Source organism: Phallusia mammillata, chromosome 3 (assembly GCF_965637545.1).
Source record: "Phallusia mammillata chromosome 3, kaPhaMamm4.hap1.1, whole genome shotgun sequence".
Lineage (NCBI taxonomy): Eukaryota > Metazoa > Chordata > Ascidiacea > Phlebobranchia > Ascidiidae > Phallusia > Phallusia mammillata.
The window spans coordinates 29751217-29769026 of record NC_137254.1 but is presented as its reverse complement, the minus strand read 5'-3'; the positions used below and the strand labels follow the sequence as shown (position 1 = coordinate 29769026).

The window sequence follows — 17810 nt, the reverse complement described above, 5'->3', positions numbered from 1 at the left end:
CATACGTATTTTGCCAAACACCCACAAAAAGCATTGAACTTTAAAGTTTCATTCATACTCAATACTTTTAGGAACCCTTTGACCTGATGCCAAATAACCACCTCGCCTGACTGGCCGGAAACAATTTTGACCACGTGATCATAGTAACACATGTACAGCGGCGGTTTCAATCGCAACAATAATCGACAGTCATAAGTGACGGACAATAGAGGTAAACAACGGCACCGCGGACAAAAGCGAAGGGACATTTGGGAGGCGACGGGACCGTGGGAGACCTTATGGAGTCCAAAATCACCGTGTCCTTACGTTTCCTTGTCGTTGGTGGTTAATTGCTGGCTGGAAAAGGGCAGCACTGATGACAAGATAAGCGAAACGCCGGCGCGTCTCATCTGCTGCATTGTGACATCACCGTGACGACAAAATAGTGCGACTGTTGCGTCACAAATATGTCAGTGTTGCAAAGGGCGGATTAGTGGCTCATCATAGCGCCATAAATGTGTCTATTACTGCTTTAAAATCGGGCGGAGGGTTTTTTATGTTTATGGCTTTATAATTAGCTGGTGTTGGTTTTTGCTTTTTATGATCTACTAAATACAGAAAATTATCCCAATTATGCTTCCATTTACTGAAACCACGAAACTTGTGATTATGCGCAGTCAGACTTTGCCAAATACTTTTCACACTAAAGGAATACAAACGGAAACAAACAAAAAACTGAATGGTTTAAAATCCTATGAGTAAAGTATTAAAATTCGGGTGTAGAAAATTTAAGAATAAATAATATTTTCTGTAGGGCAGTAGTTCTCAAACTGTGCGTCGCGAAGCCCTGGTGCGTCGTTTGAATTTTCCAAGGGCGTCGCAGAATATTCGTTTCGTGGCTTTTTGTTGTTGTATCAATATAAACACAATTTTAATTAAAAGTTTCTTCATTAACTTTTATTTGATGGTGCGTCGCAAGTCCAGAAAACTTGTCCAGAGGCGTCGCAACAAAAAAAAAGTTTGAGAACCACTGCTGTAGGGGATCCCAAATTATAGCAAAAAGTGTTTGAGCTAATGATCACGTTTGTTTAGAAAACCTATCATATATAGCAAAATGTTATAAACCCGGTTTAAAAAACGTAATGATAAATCAATATTTTCCGTAAAGCAAGTCTAAAACAATAGGGGCTTGAGCTAACGATCATTGTTTGTTTTCCATTTAAACTTTAAAGCAGTAAAATCGGGTGCTACTGCTATAACCTCAGTTAAAATAAAAAGAAATTCACATCTAAATGGTAGCGTTGGTACCTTATTCAAATAGAATATAAGAAATACGTGTGTTTCCAAACTATTTAAGGATTTGCATACGTTTCTTCTTTACTTTGTGATTTAAAATAGGCGACACGTGAAGGGTAGGATCACTCGAAATGTAGTCACTTGTCTTTCGTTTGATCCTCGCCGAAGATAAACAATCCAACACAATCATTGTTCGATCATACCCCCGGCATTGTTACGTCGAGTGCTCTGGGAAAGTTAATGAGCGAGAGAAGCACAAGAAAAAGGCAACGCCGTCGGTGTCTGGACATCGATTCTCTCGCGAGCCAGGTAAGTTTTTTGTCGGCCTAGTAATTGCCTGCTACCTTGAGACGGTGAAAATCTTCCAAATCGCGTCAAATGCAACTGCAAGGGGAAAGCGCAAGAATGGATAACAACAATGAAGCAAGGGACAATACTTGGGCAAACGAACATTGGAAGGAAAAGCTCTTTTCGCCAGCGAGAGAAATTCTAAAGGAAAACGAAAGCCGAGATAAGACAAGGAATGATAGGAATTTTCATCCTTACGCAAGGGAACGGAGACAGAGCAAAGAGTCCTTCCGTCATTTGATGCCTTATTTCCCGTCAAGTATTATATCCGGCCCGTTCCACCCCGAGACTGAGCCCGCCCCGGGAAGATTTAACCACCACAACTCTGCTGAAAAGGCGGAGTCGGAAAGAGGATGTATGCCGAGTGATAGTGATCGCGCCTTGCCAAGGGTTGGACCGAGCCAGACAGAGAGACTGGCAAGCGTTGGCGCCCAACAGCCGGAAAATAAAATGGTGGACGCGCAGCAATTGAAGGGAAAGACCGACATCGAACAAAACGCAAGGAAACATCAAGAAAATCACGTGCAAAATCAAAGTAAGTTGATTTACAATTTTAAAAACATTCTGAGTCGGCTGTTGCCAAGAAAGGAACGTCAAGATAGTTACTTAAAAAAGTGAAATTTCATTGCGTTTTTGTTAGAAACCACTTTGTGCAAACTAGTGAACCAAATATATTTTTCAATTTAAATAAAACAAAGAAATTGTTTGAAAATACTTTTTGCAATTTACTTGCTGATGTGGGTAAATCCTACATGACATATTAAGGGTATATGCAACACAAAAACCGCAATCATATGTAGAGCTCGCAAAAAGTAATTGTAGCAATTGTTAATTGTAGTGGTACTTTGCACTTGTACAGAAACGGTTTGGCAAATTTCTACATCCAAATGCAATTGCCAGTAATCCCAAAGTGTTATTTGACCCCGGAAATTTTTTATGGTCCTAGTAAGACTAGGCAAACTCTACAATAATCTGCTAAAGAGCTTTCTGTTTTTAGCAAATTGATTGCGGCCGAGCAAAAAAACGTTTGTAATAAAATATATGCGCAAATTCTCTAGCGTTTTTTTTTTCAAGTTGCCATGCAGTCCTGGATCCTAAAATTCAAAATAGTTGCTTTATATAAAACAAAAACGACTTCTGACAAACGGGGTTTAAAATATCGGCACTTGGAAGTCTATGATCGAAAATAGTGTAACAAAATGCGAAAATTGCGTTCGCGAAATTATCGGCGTCTCAAGGACGGCTGCGAGTCGATTCTACCGCCTCTCAAGTTGCGCAATCGACAAGTTTCAGTTTCAACCAATAAGCTTTGACTGTTGCAATCACGTGGATATTGCAGCGAATCAGGTTACGAGTTGTGACTTAAATTGTTGGGTTTGAAATTAAACGAATCGTTGGATTTGAAAATAAACTTCTTTGAAAAAGTAACATCAGTTGTGGAAAACAACGGTTTCGGTGGCAAATTTGTTGTAATAATGTTCCCAATGGCGGTTGTTCAATTTTAGTTGTCTTGAGAATAATTTGGAATCTGAAAACAGACAAACATAATTTGTTCGAGAAAACTTTGTTACGAGCTATATCGAATTTGGTTTGCAATTGAAAATAAACGGTGAAACAATAGGACCAAATCGGAAACGAACACTTAACGTAAATCTTTGTAGCACAGTAGCATTACAAAACCTAATCTAAATATCTTGCCACTGTTTCCCAACATTTTTTAATCTGCAACCTCCTTAAAAGGTGGTATGAGACAACGCGACCCCCACCAGAATGTGTTCATACATTTACTAACAACCGTCGTATAGAAAACCCCTTAAAATTGTGGTTATGGCTCATGTCACCATAAACATTTAAACTACAGAAGTCACGCGGGAAGTTGTAATGATAAATAAAATTATCCTGAGCAGGTTTACCTCTTCGCGACCCCCTCAAAAGTGCTTGGCGACCGATTTGGTGTCCGGGACCCCCAGGTTCAAAAACACTGTCTTAAGCTATGCGATAGGTCGGCAATATCATTTGAGAGCCATCAAATTCATAAAGAAGAATCTATAGCACCTTGAGTACAAGTGGGTTAAAATTGTGTCGAACTTACGATAAGAATTTTCCAGCCTACGCGTTGCCATCATATGGAAAGGTCGGTGTTTGGGCATAACACCTTCAATATAGGTCTGGCGTACTGTGAACTTACGATAACTGTAACCAGAACTGGCTGATTCACCAACAAGCCTTTAGCAGATTAGCTAGGATCAAGAGATAAAAGCTTGAGCGCCTGTAACAACTTGTATCAGATCCTCGGTCGCTATTTAATACACGGTAATAATGCCGCAATCGTTGCTACTTTGAAGGTCCCGGTAAAGTAAAATTGATCCCCTATTGGTTTCGTCATTTTTGATATGGTGCCTAATATATAAAGGAGCGAATGAATCATAAGAAAATATGCGTTGGATATGTTGAGCGCTCGCTGGGAAGGGAGAAAATTCGATTAGACGCAATTGTGTTAAGTCTTCGGTTTCTATCCAAAAAAAGTCTTCGGTTTCTATCCAAAGCAAATATGAGGTAGTGATTGTACCATGTTTTGTTTCCTTCTACTTAAAAGTATTGCCAAGGTAAAAAAGAAAAGCATTGCAATTGCAAAAATAATCCTGTTTATGGTAATTTAATTCTACAGTTTGCGTTATAATCGAAATGTAAATGTATATAGTGTTTCCAGGCTTTGGCATTCTAAAGCGCTTACTAAATATCATTTTATCATAGTTTTAGTTGTCCTAATGCATATTTAGTTACGTTGTGTAATATAGGGTGGAGAGAAAACTAACAAACATTATCACATTGACAAATTTTCTACGGCATGAAATGTTCTAAGTATAGTGCACGAAATTAAAACACGAACACAGTCAAACTAAGGCATTTGTGGCCTGAGTGAAGTAGCAATTTCGCGGTGTGGACGACAGTCGTTTATACGAGGACAAGTTCACATTGTGTAGATCAATAGAGCTTCTCATAAACAAATTTTTGTGGTTTAATTCTGACTCGAACGTGATTATGGGTTCCGAATATACTAATGTAGCGGCTTGTGTCTATTTTGGGAAGCTTGTTTTGAACGTCTAAAGTCAATTGTGTATTACTTTTGATTCAGAAAACATTCCTTGATAAAATATATATTTGAATAAATAAAATTATACTCTTATTGGTCCGAATGAATTATGTTGTTTTAATCAATGATTTAAACACCTAAACAGTTCTGTTACTGCTTTATTTTTTCAAGGCTAGCAACATTTGATCAGGGGTGTGACAAAATGGCGTCGGTGCCTCGCTCCTACATATTCGCCATCTGTCAAATGTTTTCCCACACACACAAACATTTATGACAATTTTAAGTTTGTAAACGTAGATAGCAGTTTGGTTGAAATGATTAAGCAGTTTGCAACGCAATTTTACATTTCGGCTTGTTGGAATTGACATTTGTGTAGCCACAAACATTTTAGGTTGGGTTCCGGAATATTTTTTCAAACCGAATTGCTTACACCAATGATACGCTTTAACCGTGATAGAAAAAGACTTGATTCAAGAGGCAATCAAAATGATTTTATTCAATGCCAAAAGTGTTAGTTGCAAGTTCAGACTTTACGAGGTGGTGTAGGTTAATTAGTGACATAAACTTAAAATTGAAAATAACGACACAGCGGCCTTACGTCTTGGGTGGCAACCTCGGGTTTGGCACGGAATGAGATTATCAGCCAAGTTTTAATGAAACGTTTAACGGACATTTATGATATTTTGGCTTCTAAGAACGCAACGGGACTTCGAGACTGATATGGGCTGGGATTCGAGCACAAATAACCGGCGTAAACAACGATAATTACTGTACATAAATCAAAAATACCATCACCTTATGCGTGGTAAGACTTGGGTCAACGTATTAAAGAGCGTCTGTAACGGAGGTCGTTGCCTCTGTTTATCTCCAGTGAGATTACTGATTGATGTCGCTCAATTGGTGTAAACCGAACACCATTAATACGGCATATCATCGATTAAAACAGTATCATACCGCCGGCCTAACCAGGTGTTCTTAAACCGTAACATTGCCTGAGCCGACCTATCCGATTATGAAAGCCAGCGCCGCGTGAAAATTGGCGACAGGCAAGTTCTTGGTGGCCGCGTGATGATATGCCAAATAAAAAAATAATTAAGCTAAAATTTTCAAATTTCATGTAAGTTTAAAGTTTCACAAAATTAAAATTGAATGTCCAGTGCAAGATAACAAGTAAAAACCACACTAACAGGCTATACTAGAAAAATACATCATATTTATTTAAATGTGCAGGGAAGAGGGGCAAATGCACGCCCTGTATCTATTGAACAATAAAAACAATCACAAACTTAGTTGATTACATCAGCCAAAACAAACCGAGTTGCCATTTACGTTTGTTAATATTACTCACTTTAAATGTATACGAACAAAGATTACTATTTTTATGACTAAAGGTTATATTTTATACGGTGACGGTTTAAAACATGGAAAATTTAGGCTGAGCTAGAAACAGGGTCGTCGTTAAGGGAAGTCAATCGCGAGTTAACAAGCATCCAAATTTAGCGAGAAATTCACCATCACCATCACTAGATGTCTACACCTGGACACCACTGTATCTTAGCACTCACTTGCTCCAACATAACGATAAACAGATCAGTAATGCTCATAAATCAGGGTCTTAATACTGGCAGGCGTACGGCGTGAAATTTACCCGCTTTGGCGCAGGTGCGAGAAAGTCAATGCCACCCACAGTTCGAGTTACTAATACTCAACAATACCTCGCCTATACGACATCACAGCGAGACTTAATTTGCTCAGCAGCTGGTTTTAGAGCTATGCGCCTCGACTGGCTGCTTTATTAGCCGTAAATAAACACATATGAGAGTCGGCGATTGAAACGGAGTACTTTCCAGCGAGCGTCAATAAACAACAATCAATGATAGCCGATCTGGTGGTCGTTTCTGCCTCAAATTAACGAGAAGTCCCATAGAATTTGTATTCGCGTGAAGCCACAATACGCGGTTTGCATTTGAACTACATCCCGTGGTAAACTGCAATACAGGATAGTTGTGTAACACTGCATTATAAAAACTCACTATAGCAATGCCCTATAGGCAACCAATTCAAGTTACAAAAATAATTTCACACTTTTTCTAAAAAAATATTTTCTAAAGTAAATGAATGTGGAAAACGCTTCAAATCACAAAATAGCAGATCAAACAAAATTGAACCATATTCCAAACCATTTGAAACTAAAAAAAACTGTAAACACAAAGGGGTGTTTCTGAAGTGTTTTAATTATGTCATAAAAATGGATCAGCCACTCATTTTAAGTAAGCTGGATCATCGATTTTATTTTATATCGAAAACGTCGTTTTTGTCTTGTCAATTTAGCTATGCTTTCAATATTTTGATGCTATTGGCCATTTTTAGACGCACATTAACCGAACTGCTGTCATCTTTATACAGCAGCCGGGCTAAGTCATAAAATAACACTTGCAAGCCTGAACAAGTGCCTATGATTGGCCACAAACAGTAGCTGGTCAAGTGCTTCAATTGCACAGGCGGCCATCTTAGCTTGGACAGTCGATAAACCACAAACGTGAACTCTGAACCGTTTCGCGGGCTGGCGAGCCTCATCACATAAACGTTTGTTTAACCTTTGGAAACGATACCCACATAAGGGGCTTAAAGCGAGCCCCACAGGTGGTCTTGTTTTGGGGTCCACTGCCTTACCCCGCCTAGCCATCATTGGCGTGTTGTGAGTAGCAACAAAATGGCCATCGCTTTAGCGGCCCTGGCGATCTTGCGCGGCGCCTCTAGGTCGGCTGTCATACACTGAGTACTGGTGACCTGCACTTGGCCAATATGTTGTCTGACATTGTCTGGCCATGCGTTGAAATCCGATCGATCAATTTGTTCGCTTAAGCTCAAAAGTAAGCGACATTGATTGCATCGCCAATTTGCCTTCACCAATGAAGTTCGTCTTCGCAAGGAAAAACTTTGTGTTAGTTACAATATTTTCATGTTTAAACTTAGCACATGTACTTGCGTTTTGTAATCGCATAAAAGCAACGCTTCGAAGGCATTGATTGCTTTTTTGTTTATAATTTTTGTACAGTGCTCAAATCAGATGTGTTGTGTTGGAATAATCACACATTGTCAAGTATAAAGTATAAAAAATACGTTTGTCAGACAACCAATCTTTTTAAGTAAACATAATGACGCTTCGACACTTGTCATTTAAAACGTGGTTTGTCTGTTTCCATTGAAAACTTTTTAGAACTTAAACACTTTCTTTCAAATATTTCTAACTTTGTACAAATGTCAGCCAATGTTAAAGAAATGGAGTTGTTGAATTGACAATAGACATTTTAAATGTTCAAACTACGACGTATAAGAGACTTTACAGTTTAGTGGCAGACTCAATCCAATGTAATTGATGGTCAAATACCAATGAACCTAAGAAAGTGTTAGAGTAACTATCATTTCTTCGGCATAAGAAAGTGATAAAGTAACGACCATTTCTTCAACATCAGAGAGTGATAGAAGAACTATCGGTCTGACAACATAAACTGGTGGTATTCGGTCGAGAACGCCGCAATGATTGGTTGGAAATGGGCCATTAGTCCGTTTAATAGGCTCTGTCAACTTACTCCAGTATGTCGACGCAACAAACCAACTAATGTATCACTAAATATGTGAGAGCGGGCGCGTCGAACTTAAAAAGCGGCTGAAATTGCAGAACAAATAGAGGGCGTGAAAAACAAACATTTTTCTGAGCCGACAAGAAATCTCAGACAGCGAGATGCAACGAAACTGGGTTCTTTGCTCTAATGGGGCGCCCAGTTGGGGAAATTCTTGGTCTGCCCAACTTAACCTCTATTTGCTCATCCTATAACGGTTATTTGGTCATAACCTTTCATAAAGCCAAACGTGTAGCTTTTTCATCGGAGGTACATATATACGCTACACGCAAAGCTTCTTAGCAAAGTGCCTATTGGTCAAACCTCTTGTTTTTTTTTCTGATTTACCACACGACAAATGGTTAACTGTTACCTTTTAACAGATGAACCCACGTCGATGAAAACTTCAATTTCGGACGAATCTGCTCCGATTTGGCCACTGGGCGGAGACGAAGAGCACGCGGAAAGCAACGTTGACGTCACAGAAGATATACCCAAGCCTCGTACGCACTCGAGCGTGTCGTCAGTGTCCAGTGACATCACAAAGGTGTCAGAGAAAGGTATGAGGCAGCGCTGGAAAAGATCGAACGAGGGATTAGTGTTAATTTTTGAGCGGGGATTTTGCTGCAATCAGCGGCCATTTTAACAGCAGCTAAAACAGTACTTGTGATGTTGGTCTGGCGTGTGCCTGAAACATCCTAGTTTGTAGTAAGTCTGCACAACAACTTCACAATCGTCGTTTGAAAATACAGAAAATACAAAAAGAGCTCTTTGAATATTCTTTACTATCTCTGCATTGAGTTAAACACAACTCGAAGAGTTTTTAAGTTAAAAATTACATGTGGAAAAAGACGTGCACGAAAACAAATGTACTTATACATATATTCAATGCAATTTCCCAATGTATTGAATCTAAATTGACCTTTTTTTATTTTTAGACACAATGAACGCGTACTCCCCGCCCGGGGAAGTAAAGAAACGTCCGCGCACCGCATTTACTCCCGACCAAATAAAACGACTCGAATCTGAGTTTCATCGCAACAAATATCTGTCAGTGGGAAAAAGAATGGAATTGTCCAAAGCCCTAAAGCTTACAGAGACCCAGGTAAGGGTTGCAGTTACTATCACAGCGCTATAGGCCAGATGTGTGAAACATTTCTGACTGACAGGACAAATGAATTTCATACAATTAGACCGCGGCCGCACCTTTACCTCAAGTTTCTAGTTTGACTCTAGTTTGTTGCGGTAAAACGCGCAAGTGTTAGCCGCAAGATTGGTTCTCAAAATAACATCGAACGTATTGATTTACTCAGAAACAATTTTGTTCTCTTTAATTGTGTCTTATTTTTTTCTTTTCATCCATACTATGTTCTATATTGTGTTGTCCAAACCCATTTTTAGTTATAAGCAAATAGTTTTTATGTTTGTCGCAAGACGGGCTGGTAAAGGGCGTGGCATATAGTGAAGTACAAGCATTCTTTAGAAGTCTAAAAACGCACTTAAACATTTAGGCTCATGACAGCAGTCCATAATTGTGGATCTGTTTAACGAAATATTGAACAAACTGACATACATTGAATAGAGAATCTAGTGCTATGCGACATCACACAAAAAGTATTTTTATCCAGACAAAATTAAAGCAAAAATAACAAAGTGATTTATACTCTCTTGTCTATCACAGATCAAAATCTGGTTCCAAAATCGTCGCACCAAATGGAAGCGGGAATATCTGAGCGAATGGGAGGTTTGGATGCATCAGAACTACTACGCAATGCACGGGCTGTACGGGGCTACTGCAGCAGCAAATGCGCTCGCAGCACACTCCAATCCGATGAGCGCACCGTTTGTATCGGCACCGGGAGGTAGTTTACCGAGCGAGAGGCCTTCTGCGTTCGCAGCCCCAAGCCAAGTCGCCGGAAACCCGTTTTCGAAACCGGGCTTCTACCCTGGCGTGGGTTCGATGCTTATGAGAAGCGGGCAGTTCGGAAATGCTGAGGTCAGCACAAAAGATGAGTTTATGAAACAACCGCCCCAAGGACAGATCGGGATTCCGCGACTGCTGGCTCCGATTCCGAATTTTACGTCGCCGTTTCAAGGCGGCGCCCTTCCCGGCGTTCCGTACTACATGTCGACGCCGGGCGGGCGGCCCCATCTGACGCCGCGCGACGCCAACACTTCACCGCCGATGCGTCAGACAAGTGACAGTCCGTCGTCAAGCGAACGAAGCCTAAACACCTCCCCGACTGTAGGTGGTTCCCCACGCACCGCGTCATCTAGCCCTGCAGCTCAATCTGCCCACAGGTCGAGTGTGGACGAGAAAATAACCTGGAACAACGGGCTGGGATGTGAAAAATTCCCCGAAGGCCTATTCAACCCTATACAGTCCGGTCAGATCCTTCGGCATGGAGCGTTTAACACTACAGGAGCGCTGACTGCGTCTTCAAGCGGCTTTCTTCCAAACTTAATGGCCAATGGGGCCTTGCTGCGAGCTTACGGGCTTCAAGCTAATCTTTCGTCCGTTCGTCCGCTCCCCCATCTGAATGGAGCGCCCACTATCGGGCAATTGGTTGTCCCCCCAACTGTACCCCTTTCGCCACAATCATTACGCAGATAAACGAGGTCAAAGTTCACATTACTTTTCATGTTAGTAGCAGAAGTTGTAGGAAGGAGCCAACAAGATAAAAAAGAAGTCCTCAAAATTGATTGTTGCTTGAGTTAAACTAGTCCGTTAATCTTTCATTTCAAGGTTACATTTCCAATGCTTTATAATTACTCTTAGTTCTTTTATTGTGCATCGTTTTGTATTTTCTTCGCAACGTCAACTAATGCAGAAAAAGACTGCTTTGATTTTGCTTCTCGCATTTTTTTACGTTCGAACATTTGTGTTCGTGAAATCACTTCCAACTTGTTAAGCATTGACGCGCTTTTGGCTGCACTTCATATTTTCTACTGTTTATTTAATACACATCGCCCTCTCGTAACTCTGCGTCGACCGATTTGTTCCGCAAAGATTATCAGCGACAGCATAACAACAAAAGGAAGCCCCGTTGCAAATTGCAAAGCCATGTCAACAGAGCAAAGGCTGAAAAACATAAGAGCGTTATGTTTGCGTAACATACAATAACTGTTGTATCATGTCAGTATAACTTAGGCTTGGAGGTAGATATAGAAGTTTGGGAACAACATGAGACCGGAAAAATATGCAAACGCCTGTTTAAGGCAACACAATCGTGCTGTTGTGTCAAGCTAAGCACAAATGTTTACCATTAGCTTCGAGGTAACTGTATAAGCTGGGGCATAACACAGAAACGGTCTGGGAAATATGCAACAGTTTGTTTAATGCAGTGGTTCTCAAAGTATGGGTCGCGACCCAAACATGGGTCGCGCAGGGTCAAAAAATGGGTCGCGCTGTAGTGATTCAATTCTGCCCAAACGAACTATTACTGTATCAAGTAAACACAAACGAAATTTCTTAATGTAGTAGTAAAGTCACCTCACTCGACACGTTGTACAGTAAATGAACCAATCATTACAACATACCGACAATAGCCTTCCAATTTTACTGTTACGCACATAACGATTGTAACGTCATAGCACGGGGAATAATAGGACAAGGTAATCTTGCGAAACTAGACGTGGAGATGTAACAGTTAGCGTTTAAGAATTAATAAGTATTCATACAAGGAAACTTCTTAGATTTGGGATTCACTTCTATCAATGATTATGGTGCTGCAAAGCCACAATGTGTGTTTTGTAATGCAGTGTTGTCAAACGAATCGACCTCGTTAAGCCGCAGCCATTTAGACATGGGCAGACTCCTATGCGGCGACGACGTGGCCTCGAAATTGCAGTTCGTCTCGTTAATAATAATATTTAAATTTTTTGATGTTTGAGGCTTGGGTCGTGAGATATTCATAAAACTCAGATTTGGGTCGCGATCAAAAATGTTTGAGAACCACTGGTTTAATGTAATACAATAGTGTTGTTATGCAAAGTGACCGATACCTAACATGGACTAAAGTTGGCCTAATGTAAAATGCTTCGACCAGAGAAGTGGTATGTGGTGGCGGTTGCTTGTTTTTCGCGTATTTGTAAATGCCAGGCAAATATTGGAACCCAATTGAAATTAGGTGACCCATTTACACTGTGGTAAGTATGGCAACATAGATGGTTTATCACTAAATAGGACGTAGTATATATGTATAAATTGGCTACATACTTGACAGAAGAAATTCCAGTTTTGTGTAATCGATAGAGACCCGTAATATGGTTACAGGGCTTCCGTGATAGTAAATATTCAAATCGAGTTTCTGAACAAGACTTCAGAAACAAATTAACGCAGGGATCCGCAACCTTGACCTACAAATACAAAAAAATGTTCTACCAAAAGGTTGGGGTCACTGTTCCAACAGAAACGAATGAAACAAACTACCCCAACAAGATACCTTCGATGGCGGCGGCTTGCTGCATTAAAACGTGCACGGTATTAAATTTCATAATGCTCTTTACTAGCGAGGCAACATAAAGCTTCCTCGCCATAACAAAGCGAATAGGATTTAAACGACAGTATAACTTCAAAGAAACGACTTACAAGCAATTTCTCTGCGATACAATCAGTAAGTTAGATCGACTTTACACCGGCGATCACCTCTTATCATGGCCAATGGCACCATTACACCCTCGTTGTCTTATTTCCTAGGATCACGTTACAATCGTTAAAAAGCGGGCCAAAAAATTTAGCCTTACCAAGCTGCATCGCTGGGAGCAAAGCAGTGGACGACAATACGTGAAGCCGAAGATCTAAAGAAGCACTTTAGGGAAGAACTCGAAAGCTGAGATAGGTTATTGTATGGGCAGCTGCCCCGGGCCAGACCCTAACCAATTTGCCCTCGCCCATTCGCTGATATTACCGTATTCGCTTACAAGCGATAAAGGGCGTCATGACGGTGGATATGACTTGCACAGAATCGTATGACATAATATTATGGAGCTATTACACTCGACGGCCTGCTAATGCCGCCGGAAAACGATGCCTATCAGCTTGTGGCACCTTGGAGTGTTTTCAAAGCCGATATCGGGCGCTAAAGTTACAGCAGAGCGACAAATTAACAGACAACGTATCGTACCTTGACGCACATTTGACAGTTTATCCAGAAAGAGAAAAAAATCGAGCACATCGCTCTCATTGCATGTATAGCAAACTGAAGCTTAAACTTACATGCTTCACATGGTTAATACTTTAATTTATTACTGCAGCAACTAATATAACTAAAGCATTGTTTGACAGCAGTGGTCGGCAACCACCGGTCCTTAAGGTTCAAGAACCGAGATTGTAAGAACTTGTAAACAAAATTCATTGTTGAACATTTGTTGTTTCCACTGTGCAAAAAAGTTTACCGAATCTTGTGTTACAGCACTAACGTGGCAAAAATGAGGTCTAATATCAATTTTTAACTCACTCCACCGTGGTGGTACAAGTAGAAAAAAAAATAAGAAAAAGGGATTCACGAATGATAGGTTTTGCTTTGCTAGAAATAGTTTAATTTAGCAAACTACCCCACAACCGTTCTTAAACCTCTTAGCAAATCCACTTTAAAGACAAATTGATTAAAAAGTAAAACAGTATTTAGAACAAACACGAAAACCTACAACCCCACAACAGTCAAATTGAATGTGGTGGAAAACCGTCAAAAATTAGCTCAGCGCGTTGTTGTCAACCATGAAAAGAGTATTACCGGGCGCCGATGGTAAATAGAAGATGCACAAACTCATTTTCAGGCTCGTTAACTCTGAACCAATAGTCGCAATGACGGTAAACTGTTGTGGTGTTCACCTACGTGGTTCCAACTCACAATGTGTATGAGTCGTTTTTCATAATGTTCAAAAGGCGTCATAGGTGTGTGCAAATATGTTGCAAGATTAAAGAATTTTACCAACAAAACACAAAGTAAGCATTAGATGCATTAAAATAGAAAGAAAATGTTGTTTGTTTAGTTCATGATTTTTGTTTTAGGATGGGAGATTAATACCTTCACCCCAGAAATTTAGTTTTTTAGTGCAGATCTGCGGCATATGTTGGACGTTACTGTAAACAATAATGTCATTAACAAATTTGAACATTTCAATTACAATTTATCTAAATACAACAAGAGTAATGTGTAATTCATTAATTATTTGGCGCCCATAGAGTATGCAAAACATTTTGCCGAAATTTAAACGCTATTTACCAACAGAAAAATATACAGACAGACAACGCTTTGCTGCAAAATGAATGGAAAACGAAAAACAACAATGGATCAAAGTGTGTGTGGGCTTATTATATTGCACCACGAGGGCGCTGGGTGAGAAAATTAGTCGATACTTTACACCACCGAACGTTCTCAAAACTGAAATCCAAAGCCCAAATCCTAGCGTGCTTCGATTTGTTGCAAAGTGCTGATGATTTAGGCGGATTTGTTTTGGTCAAAAACAGTAGTTTGCCCCATTTTTAAGCCGGGACGTTTTCACCGCTCGGTCGGTAAAAGGTTCAAAACAACCCTATGTGCAGATTAAGATCGTTTTTATAGCACTTGCACATAAATAAAACGCGTTAAATGCCGCAATTTAGCGGTCTAGACCAACGGCTTATGTAAATAGTTGGAACCGCTTTTGTAAGCTGGCTTGAATAATTTGCCCACAACAGTTGCGCAATCTCTCTAATTTAATTTGCACTTTAAAACCGTTTAAAGCCATGCGGTTGCTTTACACAAAACACCGAGTTTATGTGACCTTCGTCACAAGTATGCAAGCCCTTTATATCTTACAAGGAGATAATGTTTTGTAATACTGGATGAAAGTCAATGTCAAAATCTTCCACTGTGAAGTATATTGGCGCGTATTTACACAGCGTTTAAGTTTAGTTTATTTCGCACAACAGAGTCTTTAAAATTGCGGCAAGAGCTATTTTTGTAAAACAAGATTACGCTAAAAAAAGTTTGGCTCTGTCAGTAATGACAATTGACGCTAATATTGACTAAATATGAACAACGTTCAAGTTCAGGTTTTTTTAAATGCCACAAGTGCTGTCTATGTTGAGTCAGTTTGAAGGGCAAGACATCATATATCAACTCTGATGTCATTGCAGCGTGTACACAAAATAAATACGTCAGGTTAAAATGCATTTATCATGTTGTGGCGCGTGTAAGTGTTGACAAACGAAACGTTCGCATCTACAAAGGCACCTGACGCCATAAAATCCCTTATTTACAAACATTTGTGAGCAAGGCGTCGGCCAGGAGCCGTTGGCCATTGTTACCATAATTATGTGAGGACAATTACAGCGAATTCGCGTCTGCCGAGCACTGTAATTATGCTGTCCAGTGCCATACCCGCCACTGTATCAATCATCATTAACTACAAGCAGAGACACAAGGCCAACATCTGTTACCACCGGTTTACGTTGATAATAAAACACTCATAATTATTATACAACATGTGTTAGTCTTAAAGATCCAAAGATAAAACACAGTTGAAAAATTACATGTGCCTTGATGATAAAAAACAGCTTGAATTATTAAACGTATGTCAATTTTAAAGCAAAGAAAAGTGCTTTTATACTATTAAGTAAGTCTAAGGCAAGCCACTGTGTACAAGTTTCTGTTATCATATATTTTGGAAAGTTATCATACAAAACCTACGTCATATAACTGTATTGATCAACATTGTTTTTTAAAGAGGAACCACATGTCTAAAATCAAGATTAGAAAACCTTTGAATTTGCAAGAGAATTTCCAAGCAAGCTAAAAACCCACACACAACCATTTAGCACACTCCCCCTGAGCAAAAATGACTCACATGAGCCAACAATGACTGCATATCGCCACCTAACAAATATTTTGGATAGAAAGACCATGGGTTTTCAATTCATACATTGGGCACAATTTGAATATTTGTGAAAAAAGGTTGAAATCAATTTAAACATTCAAAGAAAAAATGTTACAACCAAACAAAAGAAAAATATAATCTTGCTCAAGAAATATAACACTTTGTGGCAAGACCCTATATAACAACTCGACCCAGCTACACAGGCATGTTAGCTTTTGGTTTGCTTGTTTGGTGAATACAGCTCTTGAACCATAGAACCACGACCAATGGTCCACACAATCGTAAAAAGAAATAAAATCTATCCATTTATTTGATATGGTAAATAGAGTTGAGTTATAACAACAAGGTTTGACTTAACACCACTCTGCAAATTAAATAAATACATAAGGTGTTTTATAATGTTTCTCATATTTAACAGAGTAACTCTTTGCTCCGAGTTGGATAACCTTAAGCCAAGCAATAGCTTTGTAGCATACCTAGGTTTAAATAGATATGTTACCATGAAACAAAAGATTAACAGCTGTGAATTACCTGTCAGTAAGTACATTCATGAGTTGAATTGAAAGTGCTTGGACATCACATTTTTGACATAAGATTCAATGTCATGTTGGTATCATATCACCTTTTTCTGGTTTTAACTTTTTCCTTTGTTGTCACCTATGTAAAGAATAATATATGTATATACATACACATATATCATACATGATATATACATATAACCGTTTTACTGCTAATTACCTGTCAGTATGTACAATCATAACATGAATTGAAACCATCACAATTTTGACATAATACTCTCTGTCGTGTTGGTATCATATCACCATTTCCTGGTTGTAACTTTCATATTTGTTGTCACCTATGTAAAGAATATTATATGTGTATATATATTACATGTGCTTTTATTTGTAATGTTTAAATCACAAACTTTTAAGAGTAAATGCAAATGTTTTGAAAAAGAACTTTGATATACCTTTGTAACATTAGGCATTAGGTAGTTGCAATCTTGAGTGAAGACAGAGAAAGATTTCCACTGGAAAACGTTTTGCAGTTGTTTCACAAATCTCTGTGGTTACCAAATGAGGTAAATAACAATGCAACAATGCTACTCAGCAAACCATGCCTAAATAGCTAATCTACATAAAATAACAACAAAACTCTGTTAAAATTAGTCATTACAGCCGTATCCCAGTATCCTTTTGTGGCAATAAAATAACACGGCACACATGTGAGAATGGAAACACATGTAACAAACTCAAGCACTGTTTTACAACAAAGTCTTGTTACATAGCATAGTTACGTAAGTCCCAAAGACACTTTTGTCAAAATAAAAATCACAATTTGTACATTTTGGTCTCGGTTGCCTAAACGAAGATCGTTCATAACCTAGCTTTGAGTTTTTGCATTTGGGGAGCATGAGTACCGTGCCAACGACGACATACGTCACTAAACTTGAGTAAACAAAGGCGGGAAAACAAAAAACACTTGCATTCACACCGTTTCGTGCATTTCGGGGAATATTATTATGAATTTGGCAAAGTATAGTGCTTTGTTAAACATTTTTTAAAGTTGTAACGGAGAATATCTGTTTTATAGTAATAATATGATAC

The 17810-nt window shown here is 39.2% G+C and overlaps 1 protein-coding gene and 1 long non-coding RNA gene across 2 annotated transcripts; one reads left to right on the top strand and one right to left on the bottom strand.

Annotated features, from left to right (window-relative positions):
• The first annotated feature begins 1408 nt into the window (after positions 1–1408).
• LOC145220240 (uncharacterized) lies at positions 1409–11321 on the top strand. The gene is made up of 4 exons (XM_080087513.1): positions 1409–2158; positions 8724–8900; positions 9279–9445; positions 10022–11321. The coding sequence occupies exons 1-4, from the start codon at positions 1654–1656 to the stop codon at positions 10952–10954; spliced, it is 1782 nt and encodes a 593-aa protein (XP_079943639.1). The 5' UTR covers positions 1409–1653; the 3' UTR covers positions 10955–11321.
• A 35-nt stretch (positions 11322–11356) lies between these two features.
• On the bottom strand, positions 11357–16708 carry LOC145220242 (uncharacterized). Its single transcript, XR_013858045.1, has 3 exons — positions 12932–16708; positions 12560–12699; positions 11357–11422 (listed from the first exon to the last, which is right to left on the bottom strand). It is a non-coding gene; the product is annotated as an uncharacterized LOC145220242 (long non-coding RNA).
• Positions 16709–17810: the final 1102 nt, after the last annotated feature.